The sequence below is a fragment of the Pteropus vampyrus genome, unplaced genomic scaffold, assembly GCF_000151845.1.
Source record: "Pteropus vampyrus isolate Shadow unplaced genomic scaffold, Pvam_2.0 Scaffold229, whole genome shotgun sequence".
Taxonomy (NCBI): Eukaryota; Metazoa; Chordata; class Mammalia; order Chiroptera; family Pteropodidae; genus Pteropus; species Pteropus vampyrus.
Window position 1 is genome coordinate 695,397 of NW_011889010.1, and position 20,255 is coordinate 715,651.

Consider the following 20,255-nt stretch of genomic DNA (forward strand, 5'->3'; position numbering starts at 1 on the left):
GAACAATTATTTTATTATCTCACAGTTTTTTGGGGTCAGGAATCTGGATGTGGGTTTGCTGGGTGCCCTTGGATTAGGGTCTCTTGGGAGTCTGAAGCCTGCCATCAAATGAGCTTAAGAGCCATCCTCCCCCAGCTGAGCCTTCAGATGAGACTGCAGCCCCTGCCAGTCTCATTTGAATTCCAGTCTGGGAGACCCTGAGCCAGAACTACCAAGTTTCCCGTTCTCATTGGAAATGAGACCACTGAATTTAGAATGTACCTTGCACTTGAACCGTGGTTATTGTATAAGGGATTTCCTTCTCTTCTTGGGAGGGAACCTTTCTACAGTGAGGAATAAAGTGGAGATTACTTTCTATGGTTGAGCTAGTAGCTGGGTAGCTTGGAAAAGCAGGGAAATTCTTTTTTCTCTCCTTGTAGCTTGCAACCACCTTGACCAGTATGAAAGGGTGTGTTCTTGATGTTATAGGGTAGAACTTAGAGTATATTTTCACATGGAGACAGTATTCCATAAATGGTGGCTAAAATCCTAGGAGTAGTGTTTGAGACTTGTTATAGCTTGACTAGGCCCTTGTGGATTAGCTCACCACCATTTATAACAGCATGTTCATGAGAAAATGGATTCTATATATCAGATGTCCATCTTATAAACACGTTTTTGAAAAGTGACTCATTTTTAAGTTGAGGACTTGCCTGTATTTCATTAGGTCCTCTCCAGCTACCTTCCCCACCGTAGTTTACATTTTGAGCTATCAGCCTTTGGGGAAGATAAAATGACAGAAAATAGAGATTACTGTAATTTACTCTTAGCACTAAGAGCCTAGCCTGGCAGACCTATCAAGACATAATTTTACTCAAAAATCAGATTTTCTTCAGGGCTTACACTGAAATCTCTTTATAGTTGCATTATGCCAGTTCATAGTCATCTTCTCCTTTTGTAGAATTCTAGGATCTTAATCAGGTACTTCCAAAAACACTTGATGAGAGTTAGTCCATAAGAACCATTTTTGGCCTGCCTCACACCTTCCTTCAGCCATATCTACACGGAAACCGATGGCCGTCCAGCTGAGAGATTACGATTCAGGTCCTGAGTGGGTGCAGTGGAAGACTGCTTGCCTTGGCCTCCCACACGCTTGACATTTTCAGACGTGACTCTCATTTTATTCAGCAGTGCTTCAGTCAGTCAGTCATTAGAGAATTCATCCAGGATCAGCCCATTGCTTTGAATATCCAGGGGTCTGTTTGAGCATATATTCGAGGCAGATAACAAAATAGGCTTTGCACTGCCACCTCTAATCTCTGTCCCTTCATTAAGTCAGATGACCAGAAGCATGTTTTAACAGCCACTTAATGTTCCAGAGTTAAGACGATCAGTTTTGCATTACTCTTTCATGGAACACAGCATAAAAAGCATCATAAAATGCCTTTCTGTGTCATTCGTAGAACGTAGTTGAAGATTTTGTCCTTGATGTTTCTTTATATGAATATGTTCTGGGTTATTTAACTTCCCTTACTTAGCCATGTGACCAAGTCTACTCTCTCAGAATGACAGGTCCTTAGGGGAAATTTTCAGAGTGGATGATTTACCTGTGTTGATTTTCTTGTGAGTTGAATTTTTTTTTTTTTTTTTTTTTTAAGAATTCACCGATTTGTTGAGAATCAGTTTCAGGCTTCACAGTAAAAAAATTGATTTATCTTTTTTATTTTGAGGGGAATATAAAATATTTCGACTGCTTTTAAAATTAGAAATGGTGAGTATAATTTCAGTTCAGTAAATCTAAAATAGATTTGAAAATACCCTTATCTTCTGTTATGGGGGGAAAATTATAAGGGAGAGCAGAACAAAGAATGAAAGGCAGGAGAGACAGAGAAATGATTAAAATATGTACCAAACTCCAGTACGGCGGAATACTTGCTAGTGTTCCAGTCTATCTTCTTTCTCCCTTTCTCTCTCTCCCTCCCTCCTTCTTTCTTCTTCTAAAATAAAAAAATGTAAACCAGCACCATCTTTTATTTCTAAGTAAGTAATGTTTTAATTCCATCTAAAATTTGGAATGGTAGATCCTCTTAAAATCCTTTCTCCCTTAAAAAGAGAACAGTTACCATATTGCTTTGGAGAATGCAGATCAGTTAGAGAGGAAATGGAGTGATATCTCTATCTTGAGGCCTTTTAGGATACTATACACTACCCAGAATACTAAAGCCGGGTTGCAGTTCTGCCACTGTGAGATACAGGTGGGATCATCTTTGGCATTTGTCCTAGGCCTGGATAAAATGTAAGCATCAGGCTGATTTGAGCTCAGGCTTGCTTGCCTGCTACTGGCCATTCCTGTGTCTCAGCATGGCCCTCAACCCTGGGAAGAGGCTCTAGGACTGCAGGAGTAATTATGGGGTAGCAAAGACTGGGGACATTAAAAAAATTTTTATTTCTATTTTCAAAAAAATAATACATATATCCCATGGAACAAAGTTTAAAAAGTAAAAACTGAATATTAAAAAAGTAAATTGTAGTATACACATTATACTGCCTTTTGATTTTTTCCCCCTAATGAACAGTGTATCTTGGAGATAGTTCCATGTCTATACCTATAGAGTTACCTCATTCTTTATAATGAGTGCATATTATTCCACAGCATAGGTTATTTTATGCAACAGATTGATGCCAATCTTTTTACCAATAACCCTGAAATGACTATCTATGTAGATGAGCAGAATGGATTGTAGGAACTGATCTCTGATGAATTTTGTTAATCTTCAGTGTTAATGTTCCATCTCTTTGTCAATATTTTGTGCCCCTTAGAATCTTTTGTCTCCTTCTTAGCCCCCAAAACAGATAATAATTTAATGAATTGAAAGCTTATTAATTCTAAAGAAAGCCATATTAACATCTGTGTTTGTATCTATCACTATTTCTCTTTCTTCTTAAAAGCTCATATTTAGCTGTATCTCCTTCATTTCTAATGTAAAAAGAGAATCGAGACAAGTATCCTATCAGGTTTGTGACAGCATAGTCCATTTCAATTAGGAGCTTCCATTTAGAAATAAGTAAAGTCGTAATTCCTTTTCATGAGCGAACAGCAACAAGAAAGCAAATAGATCTGACCTTATACTGAGCCAGGCCTGCTTTGTGGTGCTGACGGAGGATGTTAGGGGGATGAGGGGAGAAGGTTGGTGCTGGTCTGGAACAGATTGCAAGGGGAGGTCTCAGGCCAGTCAGGCTCAGCTGAGCACAGGGCCCCATCATTTATCACTGTCAGAGGGGGTGAGGGTGGAGGGAAGGAGGAGTTACTGGACCATTTCTGCCTATCGCCTGACTGACAGCTGATGGTGCCTCATATATCCATCGAGATGCAGTGTGCTTCCTGCTGAAGGCCGCTGACATGTTCAAAAGGAAGAAGAAAGAAGGCCTGCTGCATGTTACGGTGCTTCTCAAGAACCATGTGCTGCCACCTTTCTGCGTGGTGCATAGAACTGTTGGTAGAAGCAAATGTAGTGTTATTAGAGGCACACTGTTAGGCTCCATAGTGATAACAGAATTCTGATGATAGGATGAGAAAATACCTCTGTGGGTCTCCTGCCTTAATTATATTCACAGGACTGGGATACTGCACGGCACTGATTATTTTAATGTGGCAGAACTGACGTCGACAAATGCTGGAGAGAAAGTAGATAACTTTACTTCATCCTTGTGTAAGGGACTAAAGCAATGCAAGCCAGAGAAGCCAGGGTCCCCTATAAGTATTTAAAGGGCAAAAGTTTGAAAAACAATACTAAAAAATATGATTTCCATATGATCTTTTATAGATATGTTTAACATTCATCTTAAAAATCTAAAATATGGTTTCGGATCAATGGGAAACATGTATCAGAATAAAAGAAAATCATTTTGGTTTACAACCACATTTTCAGTACAACTCTTTGCAACACTGTTATTCATAAGGATGTCACATTTATCAGACTGACATAAAGATTTTAATCCTTAAAATAACTTTATTTTAAATGGAATTTCTAGTCTCAAGAATATCTAATTTTGGTAGTCATTAGGAATTACATGTGTTAAGAGGGAGTGGGGAGATTTCATAAAGGTCAGGTGGAAATTTTCCATCAATTAATATTATATGCTTATCACAGATGCCTAAGTTACACATGGTTCTTAAAAGTGGCAATTAATAATGGTATTACGAAAGTGAAAATGGAATTCTTCCCAAGTGAAGTGAACGGTGATGGAATACTTTTATTGGGGTAATGACTTATGAATTGGGAACTCATGCTAGTCTGGTAATAGTGGGGTAACAGGATGCTGTAAGAGCTGTAGGCAGTGCAACTAACACAGAAACCTTGTGTAGGAATACCTGGTTAGCAGCCCTAGAAAGTGGGGAAGGGTCATTGCCGGTTGAAGGACGAAGAGAAAGCAGGCATTGTCTTACAATTTTTGTATCTCCGACAGTAAGTCCAGTGCCTGGCATGTAATTGATGTTCAATAATTGTTTTTTGAACTGTGATGTTGTTTGGACAGAATGTGCATCTCTGTGTATTGACTTATTGGGGCGGATATCCCCTCTACCCCAGTCCGTCTGTCAGCCTTCATTCCCTCTTCCTTCACTCGCCTTCCTAGGACTTCATAAGCTTATGACCCCTACCCAAGTCAAGAACAATGTCTGAGAAGGCCCTCAGGATTTAAGAGGCCAGTGATACAGTTGGTCTGAATTTGTTGGAAGTCCCTGAAAGCTCCAACGCTGTCCCCCAGGGGGCAGTGTCTTAAGGAGCAAGCAATAGAGTTCCAGGTACCCACAGCCCTGGAAAGAAAAGGGCCCTCTGCTGAGTCCTTATGTGATCAAGCAGGAAATCTGTTCATTGGTTATTTTCATTTAAGAGTTTTTGTGCTTTCTCATGCTCTTTTTACTGAAAGAAAACAGAGGAATGGGACTCAAAGGAAAACATTTAGATTCTTCACAATTTGAAAATGTACGTGATAGGATCTAGATTTCTTTTCTGAGTTTGCTTTTTAAGTTTAGATTTAGTTTATAGATTATCAAAGAAATACTTGCTTTAAAATTTGGAAGTACATAAAAGTATTAGGAAGGAAGAAAAATCTACCATAACTCAGCATATAGAAGCAGTCACTATGACATTTTTACCCTCTTTCCTTCTAGTCATTTTTCTGTGCCTGTGTTCTTAATTGGGTAGGATGCTTTTTTTTGTATCTTGCTTTTCCTCACTTAACTCTATGATATTACTATTCCTTGATGCCTTGGGAAAAAAATCTTTTTACGATCCTACTTTTAAAATGACTATGTAATATTCCACCTTAGGAGTATGTCACAGTTTACTTCATTATCCTCCTCTCGTTGGGTCACTTAAGTGGTTTATAGTTTTTCACTATTGTAAACAATTCTGTTGTAAACATCTTTGTATAGCTTTGCCTCAGTTCTGATTATTTCCTAAGGTAGATACCTACACTTGGATTACTAGCTCAAGGGCTTAAATGCTTTACACATTCCTTGTGCATATTGTGAGGTTGCTTTCCAAATAGATTGTAGCTGTTCCCACAAACACGAGCAGTGTGTGAGAAAGCCCATCTCCCTACACCCTCCTTGGTATTCAGCATTCGTTTTGCAAGTTTTGCCATTTTCATGAATTAAAAATAGTTTCTCATTGTGTGGTTGAGCATCTATTCATGTATTTACTTGTCGTCTATATATTTAAATTTTTTGAAGTGTAATGTGTGTTCCTGTCATTCTGTACTTTCTTTATATCAACGGAGTTGCTGTCTTTTCCAGAACGGTGGAAGCCTGCCTGGGTAGCATGCAGTAATTCCAGGGCTGGTTTTTAGAGGGCCGCTGTCTTACCGCCTGCACTCTAGCCGTGGATCCCCTGTGGTCCATTTTTTCACTCTCCAGGGCCTCAGGAAACACAGAGACACAATAGGATCATTCTAAGCCAGTTTTTCTTGCGAACAGAAAAGGACTTGTGTCTGAGGCTGTGTGCATTTGGTGTTGTGCAGTCACGTTCACGGTCTTGTGCGTTGAGCAGAGCTCAGAAAATACAGCAGGTGTATTATCAAAAATAAATAGGTCCTATGCTTACATAATGCTTTACTGTTAAAATATATCCTCACCCTCATTGCCTTACTCTTTTAGCTGGAAATCTTCCCTTAGGGTTCTCTCAGTAAGTTTGTTGATTAAATGGATCTCCTTGAGTGCAGAGTCCATGACATTTATCTTTGCTCCCACAACTCAAAATATAATTACCAGTGGATATGAGACAAAGACCCTGCCCATAAATATTAGCTTATGCCTCACAAAAACCCCAGCACAGGCTGGGGTTTAGGTATGGCCTTGTTCCGCCTTGTCATGCTCTGACTTTACATTGTGAACTTTACATTGTGAAGTTTCAGGTTCTTCTGCAGAGAGATGCTGGGTGGTGCAGGGGCAGCTTGAGCTGGGGTGTTGGCTCCTTTGCTGGCCAAGAGATGCATCTTGGGTTTGCTGCACCTGAAGCAAAGGGAGAAGGGGGAGTGGCGGTGGTGGATGGGTGGAGAACACAGGCTGAGCAATGCCCTTCCAGTAAGTTGCCCACCGCTGTGTAATTTCTTCCCCTCCTCATATACAGAGCACACTATTGGGAGCAAAATCCATTCCTGGTTGACTTTCACCTTAAAACACCATAGCCAAAAATTATAGGAATTGTAAGGGACAAAAACAACATAGAACCTAGGCGTCTCTGGGCCTATGTGACTAGAAGCATCATTACCTACCCTTTCCCAGTGCACCTGTCCCATATTGGAGTGACTGGGTTACAAGCGCATCTTCAGGACTCCTGCTCCCCTTTCTTTACAGATCGACACTTACAGTCATTAACTCATGCTTAAAATGCTGTGAAGGGCATCTTGGCAGTGCCAGGGACCAGAATACTTGGTCACTGTGGTCAAGAGCTCCTCTGCTGGAGACAGGAGAGGCTAGTCCAAAGCTAGGGCTTGTGGGCCACATGTGAACCCTGCTTAGTTCCAGTCCAACTTATAACCTTGAGATGCCAGGAATGTGTGACCTGGAGAAAGAACCACAAAGAAGCAGACAATGGGAGAGACTGTGAGACCATATTTTGTTTTGGGGCTTGACAGGTTTTCATTGCCATGTTAGTGAATTCATAGCAACATGGATGATGGATAGTAGCACATGACAAGTATGAGCTGGGTTTTTACTGGGTTAATAACATGACTAGGAAGGGTTTGTGCTGCTAGCTGACCTGCAGCTCTGAGGCTTTCGTCTGCTACAAAGCTGTCCCAGTCCTGGGGTGATTCTGGGTCCAGCAGCTGACCAGGGCTCCCAGGACAACAGCAGCAGTTCCTGGAATCTCCAGTTAGGTAGTGTCACCATGATCACCCCAACTGGACAAGATAGGACCTGGAGGAGAACACTGAAGGTCTGGGAGCCTGCCCATCGGTCCCCTGCTTCTCTGCCATTTACCTATCTGATCTCCTCACGTCCCCATCATCCAGAAGATATGAATTTTAGCTATCTCAGTTTGAGCACAGGACATGAAGATAATCACTGATTGATTTATGTCTGAATCTGCATTATTGCAGCTTCATTATCAAGTAGTTTTATTGTATTTTTTCCAAGGAAGAAAGCAGTTATAAAGTTTGAAGTGCATTAGACATTCACAAAAGAAAAAACAGAGTCAGTATCATCTTCTAAAGCTTTTGAACATGCCCTCCCAAATCCCCTTCAAAATCTCTCCAAGAGTTGACTTTGACCCAATTTTGCTCTAATTAACCTTGCTGCTCTTTAAGCACTTGGCTTTCAAGATAAATGAAAATCTATTCCTTGTCCTCGTATATACCCTTGACTGAGGACACGTCATGGCCATCAGCAGAGGTTGTCCTCCTGAAGCATGTGGCTTTAGAATGTGTCCGCACAGAGCAGAGGCAGGGACATCTGTCCAACCAGCCAGATTGGAGACATGCACCCTGCTGTGACTAGGCAACAGATGTCCCTATCAGACACCCCCTGCTGTCCTCATTTCATGCTCTGCTGGTAATCAATAGTTAGTACCCAATCAATGAGTGACTTTTCTGTTTAGAGAGTTTGATTGTTTCTATGATGAAATGTGCCACCAATGTTGAAAAAAAAAAGAATTATAAATGCTCATTAAGGTCTCAGGTTAGTCTCCTCTAAATCTTATTTGACTGATGCAATGTGTTTAAAGGATCTCTGCCTTCTTGGCTCCCAAATACTAGCCTTAGCAGAGTTTCAATGGGAAAGTGCCCTTAGAAGTTCAGCCTTGATTTCCAAGAATAGAATTGCCACTGCTTGGTTCTTAAGAACTTGCTGTTCTCCCATCATGGAATGGAAAGTAGCACTCATATTTCTCCCCATTCTTTTATCCCTAAAGCTACCTATAGAGTTTTGGAGATTTTTTCAAAGCATCTTTCTTTTTATTGCCATTTATCATGTGAAAATGAGAAGGGAAATGGCTGCTTTCTTTGTACCATCTTTCTGTTTTATTCACTTAGACCAGGAATTACAAAATGATTTCATCACACATGCTTTCTCTAAATAATGAAAGACTCTATGTGGTGCTAAGTTGAGAAAGGATTTTGTGGTCACATTAGGAGACTAAGAAAGTATACTGTGGTCTATGGCCATGCCACCCTGAACACGCCCAATCCCATCTGATCTCAGAAGCAAAGCGGGGATGGGCCTGGTTAGTACTTGGATGGGAGACCACCTAGGAAGACCAGGTGCAGTAGGCGTAAAAAACAAAAAATAAAAAATGAGGGTTTGTAAGCTGACAAGGTCCTTGCAATCTGTGAGGTCAACCAAGGGTTGCCTTGCTGAAAAAGAAAAAAGTATACTGTGATTGATTAGCGATGTCTGCCAAGGGCATGGAATCAGAGGTTAGGTAAATATGTGCCATGTATTGTCCATTCCCGATTCAGATCTTGTTGTGAAAAATGAAGTTCACACATGAATGATAAAACTAGCCTAACAGTTAAGTAGTGTTTACTATATGCTAGGTGCTGTTCTAAATATATATATATAAACTCATTTAATTCTCAAAGCAACCTACAAGGTAGGTACAAATGAGGAAACTTGCAATGAAAAAGCTCTTACAAATGAGGGAACTGAGGCACAAAGAGGTTAAATGACTAAGCCAAGTTTATATAGCGAGGAAGTGAGCTAGCTGAGATTCAGTCAGGCAGTCTTGTTCCAGAGCCCGCGTCCTTAGCTACTGTTAGTGTATTACTTCTTGTTGGCTAATGCTGTTTCATTGCAGTCCAGGGACTAATGTAAGACTTGTCTGCAGTTCAGAAGAAAACGAAAAATTGAGTTTGTAGACCCTGTTATCTTTGGGCCTCAGGCCCTAGAATAAAAGACAAGACCGGGTCCAGGGGAATGTTAGCAGTGAGCGGAGAGTTGCATTTGAACTTCCTCCTTTCTCTCCAGTTCAGATGGCATTTCTAGTCTTTACACATCAGCTTTCTCAGCTGAGAGTGGATGAATGGGAAGGGAAGAGGGGTGGACATTTAAAGAGTGGAACAGAGGAGTTCCTTGGTCTCCAGGACCCCTGGCTCAGGAAACTATTTCTGAATGGCCATTTTTAATGATCATTTTTGTACAAGGGACACATATATGTACATATAAAGGAAGATATATTTTTAATATATCAAATAATATATCTTTTGTAATGGCTAAAGAGAAACCTTTCAGAACTGTTTATGCCTTCCCTTTTTAATTAACAGCCATTTATTTAATACCTACCCTGTGTCCCATACTGTGCTAGGATTGCAGATATGATGAGCCAAAAGAGAGATGAGCCCTTCCCTCCCTGAGCTTACAGTTTACTCATCCAAATAAGGACTAGGTGTAAGGGGCAGCTCTGGTGAGCGCTGCAGAAGAAGGTCGTTGGTCTCAAGAGAGCAGCATCGCTATTATAAAAGGAATGAGGGACCAAGGTGGCCAGACCATGTGGGTCTTTGAAGGCCACATTGTATCATATGATCAGAGTTATTCTTTCTTTTCAAAAGGTAACTGTGGCTACACTGGGAAGAACAAATTGGAGAGGAGGGTATAGAAGAGCTAGAAGCACTTGGAAGAGTCCAGGCAAAGAGGCCATAACAGTTGGGACTGGAGTGGTTTCCACGGTGAAGGGAAGAAGTGGAAGGATTCTTAAGCTGTCTGAAAGGCAAAATCAGCTAGATTTGGAGATAGATTAGATGTAGGTGGTGAGGGAGAGAGAATGGGCAAGAAAATCGGTAGGAGGATGGCGGTCCTGTTCCCAGAGGTCGAGATGCTGGAAGAGGGTCACTTTTGGAGTGGAAGGTCATCTTGTGTTCAAGGTGCTTTTTGCGCTTTCCCAGTAGAGATGTCAAATAGGACACACTTTTTGTTGTAAACGTGTAGCATTTTGGCTGGGCTATAAATAAACCTTGATAGACTTTCCTGGGAAACCAAGTACTGGGGAAAATGTTTTTTAATCTACAATTTTGTTGATTTTTAAAAAATTCAAGTAACATATTTCCATCTAGAAAATCAAACTCTAACCATGTCAAAGGAAATTGATAAAGGTAAATAAAGATCTTGCATAATCTCCCTGGCTATTTTCATTTTTGCCTTTTTCTCTGGCAGTTTTTCCCTATAAGCGTTCATATTTTAATTAGTTGTCATTATAATCTATATCCAATGTGTAATAGGATTGTTTTCACTTACCAGTACCCCAAATAGTTTTCCACATTCCTATATATCTCCCAAATGTATTTAAAATATGTTGTATAATATTCCATGCTTTTGATAAACCATGGATTATAATTTTCTAAGCAATTTCTCTACTTTTGGATATTTAGTTGATTTTAAGATTTCATTGTTAGAATATATTATTATGTGTATCACATTTTTTTTTTCTCTTGTATTTTTCCTTAGATTGAGATCTTTTGAGTGGGATTAGTGGGTCAGAGTTCTAATGGGCTTGCAACTCTTGATGTGTGTAAAGGCAGATGTTTTTAGAACCACTGCCAGGGCTGCAGAGAGCTCACCATAGAACGGAGCTGTGACTTCCACTTGGGGCCTTATTACGGTTCTGTGGACGCGTAAGCTGTGGTCCTAACCGTATTACTGAGTACTTGACAAGGTCCCATGCCACCTGGAACCTTTCATCTTGCATCTGCTAATTGTGTCAGTTAGTGCCTAGCGATCACTGTGAGGCTTGCTCTGTTGTTCATCCTGGCCTGGCTCCTTCCATCCTCCCAGGTGTTCTCTTCTTAGATAGTGTCACAAGTACTTAAGAACCAGTGGAATGCCTCGAAGTGATGGTATCCTGAAGGGGTTGTCTGACTGGACTGAGCCTGGAGGCCATCAGGTCTTGAAAGACTGCATGCGCTGCGGAGGCTGCCCAGGGCTCCCGTGGGTTTGGCCGCAGCTCTCAAGACCTTCCATGACCAGGTCCCTGCCTACCAGGCTCTCCTTCATTACCATTGCTTCCCAGCGCATCAGCTCTGCCACACCCAGCCTACACTCTATTCTGCACAGGACAGCGGCTCGGTTACTCCACTTCTGGCAGTCACTCACGTTGCTTCCTCACCCTTCGCCTCTTCAAACGCTGCCTCACCTTTAAGACTCTATGTTAGTTGCAATTCATTCCGGTTGTGAGCTCTGACTTCCCAACTTACTGTCCTTCTGCAGCGAACTCTTACAGTACCTTTAGTCCCCATTCCAGGACTTAGCACATTAATTGTAAGCTTTCTGGTAAAGTTTGCCTTTGAAGCTTTTACCTTTGGAAAATGACTGTACCCAAGGGCAGGAACCATGCCATACTTCCCTGAGACCCTTCAGAGCTTAGCTTTAGTGCTGAGCCCTTTGCCAGAGTTCAATAAATCCAATGCGACCCATTACATGAAAATATATGTGCTACATGATACAGCATCAAAACATTTTAGCTATTCTTCTGTTATATATTTTCAACATAAATGTCCATATTTAAAAACTGCTGAGGCTACTATTAAAATACGTATGGATGGACCTTACTCAGATATTTTCTATCTGGTTACCATTTGGGGATTATGAGAACAAGTTAATGTTGGAAAACCAAAACCAGGTCACTTTTGTTTCTGAGTCCTTGATATGCCCTAGGGTGGGAAGGATGATTGGTAGAGGGGATGAAGAGTAGTAACAAGCCCTAGAGTATCTGCCTTGTCTGTAAGAACGTGTGTTTAGCTCCTGGGAACAGTGCTTGAATTATGTTGAAATGATGTGTTCTGCTCTTCTGCTTCTTGAAAAATTGATCCCAATGTGACCCTGTTGTCTTTATGCCTCACTTTACTGATTGGGTCAATGTTATGACCATCAGGAGTCTTTAGGGGAAGCCACCCCAGTTCACCCTGGAACCTGGAGCTCCCCTTGTTCTCCAGGGTACAGCCTGGCACAGTGGGGACCCTCTGGCTAGGAATCAGGAGCTTTCAGGCTGGGCTGGCTCTGCCACCACCAGCTCTACAGCTCTGCATAAGGTTGGGCTCAGCACACTCATTTATAAACTGACATGCTGAACCAGACCATCTCTAGGCAATTCTGTAACTGAGATTAAAAACAAAATAATTGAAACTCTCTTAAGAGGGTAAGCTTTGGTGCCATTTCTAACAAAAAATGAGAAATAGGCTCTTTGACACATTTAATGACATGTGTTAGTATGTGTGTAGAACTTTACACTTAACTTGCATTTCTTTTCTTTCTTTCTCTTTTTTTTTTCTAGCCAAACATCATGTCAATGGCAACCGCACAGTTGAACCTTTCCCAGAGGGAACACAGATGGCTATATTTGGTAAGATATCAACTCTGAAAGAAAACCCAAACTGTGTGCAAAGACTAGTGCCAAATTTCTGAGTTTTAGCAAGTGTCCTCAGGGCTTCAAAATCTGGGCTCTCCTAGATATTTACCAATCACTGGAGCCAAAAAACTATTGAGTTCTTAGTACTTCTGGGATCCGAAAAGCTTATTCTATAGAATTTAATATGCTTTCTTTTCTCACTTTGCAAACCAAATATCAAACTGTGTATTTGCTATTTCTAATGTCCACACTGTGAATTACCTGATAATTTGGGGTTTGAGTTGTTCTTTCTTAGGAGGGAATTTTTTTTCTCTTACATGGATGTATAACTTTGTTAAAGGCTAGGATTCAAGCAGTTTTCAGTTGTTATTCCACAAAAATCAGTCTGAGTGAATGACTTCTTTCTTCTCCATTATGAATTGAATGTATTTCTTAGGAGAAAGCATCAATTAAAGTGTTTTAAGCAGAATAAAATCTAATCCTCGAGTATATATTTACAATGTACAATTATGTGGCTGAGCAGAACTTCTCTGTAGAGAGGTCCTTTGTAATTCGTAGTTTGTCATCTCCATATTTAATGTCACCTAAACTGTCTTCACAATGTCTCTGCGTCTGGCACTTGCTCCCTTCCTCCCTCCCCTCCCTCTCTGCCTTTTTCTTTCTTATTCTTCCTCATAGCCCCTTCTTTTCTGCCCCTTCTCCTCCCTTCTCTTCTCTTCAGCAATGCCCTGGGACCCATTCCTGGTCACCCTCTCAGAGATTTCCACCTCTGTTCTCTGGATTTTCAACTTTTCATCAATTCTGGTTTCTTCCCCTCTGCCTTTAGACAGGTACTGTGGTCGCTCCCGTCCTAAAAACCTGAAGAACCCTGACTTCCCCGCTTCCCTGGCCTCCATCCTACCTTAGCTTTGATGGTGGTCTCCTGCAAGGGCTTTTAATGTAAAGCTGCTTTAAGCATTGAAGTTTCTTTGTGCTGGAAATTACTCTCAGGACAACCCATCTCTAAATTAGCCTTTCAGCATAAAACGCTGCCGTAATCCCAGAGATAGAACCAGAATTAATAATCAACGATGACTAACAGTTGGAGAGTTATGAAACAAGGAGCTCATTCTGCCTAGCAAGGTGTTTGTAAATCTTGTTTTATATGGGCTGTCACCTTTTAAAATATAGTGTTTGGTGGTTAGAAATTATTATGCTCAGAAATTTAAATGGAGAATTTGATTTTCATACAAAGAAAGCATAATAGACACTCTAAAAATGTGTGCTAAATATTTGATTTGTTAACGTTCCTCTGAGGAATTGTGTTCAGAGGATGACATTTTACTAAGTTGTAGGCCTAGCACAGTATCTGTTACCAGGGGACAGCAAATGTCACATCAATGTTCAAAGCATTCTTTGATGATTATTTTTGTCTTTGAGATTTTTCAGCCCCTGAGGCATGTTAGAAAGTAGGTTCCGTGTCATGTTGGGAAATGTAAAATGTGACTGACCTATCTTAGCAGGTTTCCCTCTTTTGTGGTATTGGAGGAAAACTTACTTCCCAAAGGACAAATCCGGTACCAGGCAGGTCAATGACATTGTTCGGCCATAGAATTGGAAATATCCATGAATAAAGCCCTGCGATGAGATTATTCTTATTTTTTTGTCACAGGTTTGGTTTTCAGTGGCTTCCCCCAAAATCCAAACCAAGGCCTTTATTGTTTGACTTTGGGCAAGCAACTTCCTATCTCCAAGCCTCAGTTTTTTCCCTGTAGAACGAGAAGGGTGACAGGGTGCTCTGAGACCTTCCCTTTGATTCCGCGTCTTACTTGTTCAGGACTAGAGGCAGCCCCTGAGAAGCCCACTGTGAGTGGCCAGAGTATGTGGTTTTAAAAGGGATGAATCATGTGCATAATTTCTACAAGTACAGAATTATATACATTGTAAAATAGAACATCTTTTAACATCTAAGAATTTTTACATTATTAGAACTGTAGTCTGACTCTTCCAGATACTTAAATTAAGGCCCCCATTTTGGTGAAATGTATGCAAGCATTTTATATTAGTGTTTTAAAAACTTTTCTCTCTTGTATTCTTTGTCCAGCTGGTCTGAGGTTGGTGACGTGGGGTGGACTTCTTTCATTCTGGGTTGTTTGTAGCTATACGGAATAGGTTAAACTAAGTATAGCTCTCAGCTCTTCGACATATATTGGGCATTTAATTCTCCCAACGCCTTGCAAGGTTGACAGGGTTATATAATCTATTTCTCAGAGAAGGTCATATGACTTATCCCAAGTCACTCAGCCAATGAGATGACGGAGCTAGAATTTGATCCCAAGTCTAACTGACCCTGAAGTATACGCTCTTTTTACAAAGTCCCCTGACTCTTCGCACAGGTTGAAGAAGACTTGGGAGAGTCTGATAGATTCAGAAGTGCCTTGTAGCTAAGATCCATGCACAGAAGTGATTTCTAGCCAAGCCAATTTGGTAAATTGTTTGGTGAAATTCTGTGGATTGCAGGGTGCTCTGGAGGACTTTTGAGACATAGCTTTTGCCAGGAAATTACTGCTTGTACCAGCCTCTCCTATCATGTATCGTTTTGTTTCTTTGTTGGTTTGTTTGTTTGTTTTTGTTTTTGTTTTTCCATTTGATTTAATGAACAGGAGAATGTCTTACACCTACTTGACTGTGAGCTCACCAAAACAGCAATGGCACTTTTCTACTTGTTCAAACTCATTCTTCACTCTCAGAGGTCTTAATATTTTATGCCTAAATAGTATCACCAGTTTCAATTTCATTATCTATTGATTAATCATTTGAATGTACCTTGCTGTCTAAATAGGAGCTTTTAAATTTAATCCACTCTGAAAGTGGCCATTGAACTGCCATTAAGTGCTTAGATTGGAGTGGATAATGTAAGAAAGGGTAGAGCGAGGCACGGGGGCACATTCTCTTGTGAAAAATACATGAGTGTGTTACTATATCAAACGACCAGAATATATAAGTGGTTCCCTAGTTTCTGGCATATAATCTTCACAGATTGATTTGTAACTAAAATGTTCATATTTTCAGATTTTCTTCTGTGGCCCTTTGGTTAGTCCTTGTCTTGTTTTCCTGTGACCATAGTTCTTGCGCTTCTTTGTTACCGTCTCTCTCCTCTGTACTTTAGGACAATGATAATGAAGGTAATAGGCCCTGCTCTCCCGTTGGTTTCTCCTTGTCTATGTGTGATGCTTTCTTTCAAGTCAGTGGGAGCCTCTTTTCACAAGCTGGAGAAGCAGAACTGAACATTGTGCAATTACTCAATGTCTTTGTTCCTGGTAGCTGAGAGGGCTCCATGGCTATAGTCCCTTTAATCCTCCAACAGCTCTGTGAAGTGGGCATTATTGTGCTCTTTTAGAGACAGAGAAACTGAGGCACCCAAAGATGAAAGAAATCTGGTCAAGTAGAGGGAGTGCTTTCTCGGACATGAGGCCATCCACGTTACACTTGCCAACATGCTGTGCCTGACTTAGAGAGGTTTCTCCGGCTCCCAGTAACTTAATGAAAAAGTGACATCCCATTGGCACTGGGTCACTCCATCCATGCAGAGAGCACAGCCTCCGTCCAGCCTCTCCGTGGTGGTCATTCTTAAACCTGGAGCAGCTATTCATTTTATTAAAAATACTCAGTAGTCAAGAAGATTTATTATTTCAAAATAAAATAAAGCTTATTAATTGAGAACAATGCAAAGAAGTAGGGGGTTGGGATTCCAGCCTTAATCTGTGAGAATTTGTAATACTATTTTTAAAAAGAAATACAGTTTTTAAAAACTTTAAAGTATATACTTGACCATAAAATTTATCATCCAAACTAGGATACTTTTGAGAATGAAAAAGGTGCTGTTTAAATTATGTTAAAATAGTGAGGTATAAACCTGAAGGATTTCAGACAACCGGGATATGATGTCCCCTATAAAGAGAGTTTATATTATAAAATGTTGTGCAAGAGTAATAAATATGCATTGAGTAAAGTTGAAATTGAAAAATAATGAAATCAGATATATAAAATGAAGTAAACAAATGAAAAATTATAATGCAATAGACTTAACATTATATAATATAGCATCAACACCAGTAGTTATATTAACTTCCAAGATTTTACTTGATATATATTGTTATATTCTTACTGAGCTACTTGAAATTAAAAGTTATTCATATTTATAAGACCTGGTTCATAGCAATTTAATAAGAGATGGGGGAATTGATCTGATTATATTCTTGCAATTGTGATATTGTACTAATATTGTCCAGTGATGTTGGGTAATGAACTCTTCATCACTGGAAGTATTCAAATAATAGAGAAGTCATTCCCAACCAACTGGGAAACGGTACTAAATAGCCTTTAAGATTCTTTCTTCTCAATAATTGAGAATTTACTTTGTTTCAGAATGTTAAACGTTTTTGAAAAAATTACTTCTATCTTGAAATTCTTTGATCCTATCATTTAGAAACCCATATCCAGGCTGCTTGGTGAGAGGTAAGATTCTGTAGTGAGAGATCGTAATGTTTAGGAATTGATACTAAGGGACAACAGCAGAAGTACCTCGGTGAATTCTTAGGGTTGGCATGGTTTTTTTGGCTCCCAGTGGCCTGACAGCAATGGCTCTGTGAACTCAAACCCCTGCAAAACATGCTCTCTTAGGGCTATTGAAGGGGGAGCAAAAAATGATTCAAGACATCGTGAAAATGTGCTGATGATCTTGTTACATATCTCTGTTAATAGCCAAGGTGCCAACAATTCACTAGACTAGACTCTTTCTTGAAGCTATTTGGAAGGACTGATTGCAGAGCAAGGGGCCAGTGGCTGTTGAAGCCCATAGATGCACCTCACTCTGGGAGACTCACCTTCAGCACCCCGAAGGGGAATGAGCTCAGTGTTTGTAAGATGAACCAATCACAAGACAACCACCCTCCCCCACGTGAATTGGAGGTGATTTTTTGAAACAGCTACAGTTATTTTGTCTGCCAGCCAAGAAAGCAGCATTGAAAGCAGCAGGCAATATGTCAGACTTCAAAGGAAAGTATATTGGTGTCTCATTGGCTCGAATCCAACATTATGTTGGTAAATAATCAAATCCCGGTGTGGCATATTTCTCCCTGAACCTTGACTGAGAATTATTGAAGACCATTCTGTGAGCTGTGGAGTGGCAGTCACTCATTCTAGGAAAAAGGCCAGAAAGAATGACTTTGAAATGTGTTTATAATTAACCAAACAATCTAAATTCACAAGACTGTTAGAACAGCAGGCTGCTAACTTGTGCAAACTTCTTAAGTGATGAGGCACTTGGGGAAACAAAAACTCCCTCCTCCCATGGTAAACTGAAGCACCTTTAAGGGACAGTAATTAGTTACTTGGAGCCAGGTTTTAAGACGCATTTTATTTTATATATCTTTTTCATGTGTGATAATTTCAATTTTAATTTTCTTTTTGAGTGTGGAGAGGTCAGACAATATAGGGAAGGGGGATGAGACCTTTCGAAACCTGTGTTGAAAATTCCTTTTGATTTGTATGGCATTGCCTGGGTGGTGTAGCTGGTCCTGGAGGGCACAGTTGGAGTCAGAGAGGGTCTCCTGGTGCGGGGGAGGGAGAGGAGGGAAGTATATTTAGAGGATGAAAGCTGGAAGGTGGGTGGGGATCTCTGTGCTTAGAGAATGGAACTGAGCCCATTGTGGAAAGCAGTAAATCAAATGTTTGATAAAGTCATACTTCACTTGTTTAGAGATCATGTATCCATCAGCCTCAAACATTTGGAATGCATTTAAGACCCAGAAAATAACACCCCACCCCAGAAAAAGTTATAAGGAAGTCCTAAAGAATTCAGAATTCGCAGAATTAATGCTGTGTGATTCCAGCCCCATTCCACATCTGTAAAATGAGGAGAGGAATATTTACCTTACAGGGTAGTTGAATGACTTGAAATTGGAAGTTATTTATGTTTATAAAACCTGGCTCATAGCACTTAATAAGAGATGGAGAATTGATCTCAGAATGTCATGAGATCATCAAGGTATTTAGGATAGGGTGACAGAGTGTGCTGTCAGATCTCAGGTGCTGCTGCTCACTCAGCCAACCCGTGAGGGTGAGGTGCTCCCTGGGGGGCCACCCTCTCTTCCCAGTCAGAGCTAGCTGTGATCAAGGCCCCAAGCAGGTGACCCCAACATTAGTCAGTTCCATTTGGTCCATAGTCTCTCCTGCCTAAGACCTAATGAGTCCTTTAACTCAGAGATTTTGAAGCATAACAGACAGCATTAGTTGAGGACTGATCTAATATTGGCCAAGTAATGGCCAGCCCTTGCTAAACTTTCTATTAGGCCCACTCTCGTCACTGGCTTAAATTAAATTATCGGCTGCTTCCTTTTGAATCAGTACAGAGCTTTCAGAAAATACCATTATTTCTCTTTTGGCCTCAACTATGGAGTTGATTAGTTTGGGCTAGTTTTTTCACTATCATTAGTAGTAAACAGTGACTGTCCAATTGACCAACTTTTTTATTTAGTTTCGAAAATGAGAAAGATTTATTTAATTTATTCGACAAGAAAGATTTATTTAATTTATATGGAAGAAATTTCTTAAATTCCTGCAGAGAAAATATGCTTAATAGGATGTGTAGGAGAAACAATCATATTTCCACTGTTTCTCTGTTAATTAATGTTTTTTTAAAAGAGAAACATAGATATGGAGAAAAACAAAAACTGAAGAAGATAATTGTTATTTAGTTTAACTCAACTAGCATTTTTAAGAAAAATATTGAGCCACATGTTGCAGATAACATAAACAGAATATTCTCTCTCTTGCTCCCATTCTTTCCAACCATTTATTTTGGACCTTGTTATAAAACGAAATAAAGGAAAATTAAAATATATACAAGACATGGCAAAATAACATATGTTAAAATTAGGTAAATATTAGACCATAGAAAAACATAGGAAATGAAATATACGAAGAGGGTATGCCATAATACAATATAATTTATAAAAATTGGCTCTGTATTTCCTGGCAGTAATGTAAAAACCAGTTAGTTGTGTGATCAGTCTCAGTTTTTTTTAATTTAGTAAAACATATAATACAAAATATACCATTCTAACCATTTTTAAGTGTGCAGTTCTGTGGTATTACGTACATTCACATTGTTGTGCAACCATCACCACCATCCATTTTCTGAACCTTTTTTTATCTTTCCCAACTGAAATCCTGTATCTGTTAAATAATAACTCTCCGTTTCCCCTTCCCACAGCCCCAGGCAACCACCATTTCACTTTCTGCCACTATGAGTTTTATTACCCTAGGTACCTCCTATAAGTGGAATCATTCAATATATTATTTTTTTTTTTTGGCTTATTTCACTTAGCATGAAGTCGTCAAGGTTTATCCATGTTATAACATGTGTCAGAATTTCCTTTCTGTTTTAAGGCTGAG

General features: G+C 40.0%; 1 protein-coding gene and 1 pseudogene across 3 annotated transcripts in view; both read left to right on the top strand.

Moving 5' to 3' along the window:
- Positions 1 to 20,255, top strand: part of MSRA (methionine sulfoxide reductase A) — a 245,322-nt gene that overhangs the window by 123,915 nt on the left and 101,152 nt on the right. For 2 of the 3 annotated variants that reach the window (XM_023519666.1, XM_011373765.2), the window contains exon 2: positions 12,744 to 12,812. The exons of the other annotated variant lie outside the window; for it this stretch is intronic. In XM_023519666.1, coding sequence (XP_023375434.1) covers positions 12,744 to 12,812 — 69 coding nt within the window. The remainder of the gene's footprint in view (positions 1 to 12,743; positions 12,813 to 20,255) is intronic. 3 annotated transcript variants of the gene reach the window in all.
- LOC111728814 lies at positions 8,636 to 8,754 on the top strand (annotated as a pseudogene).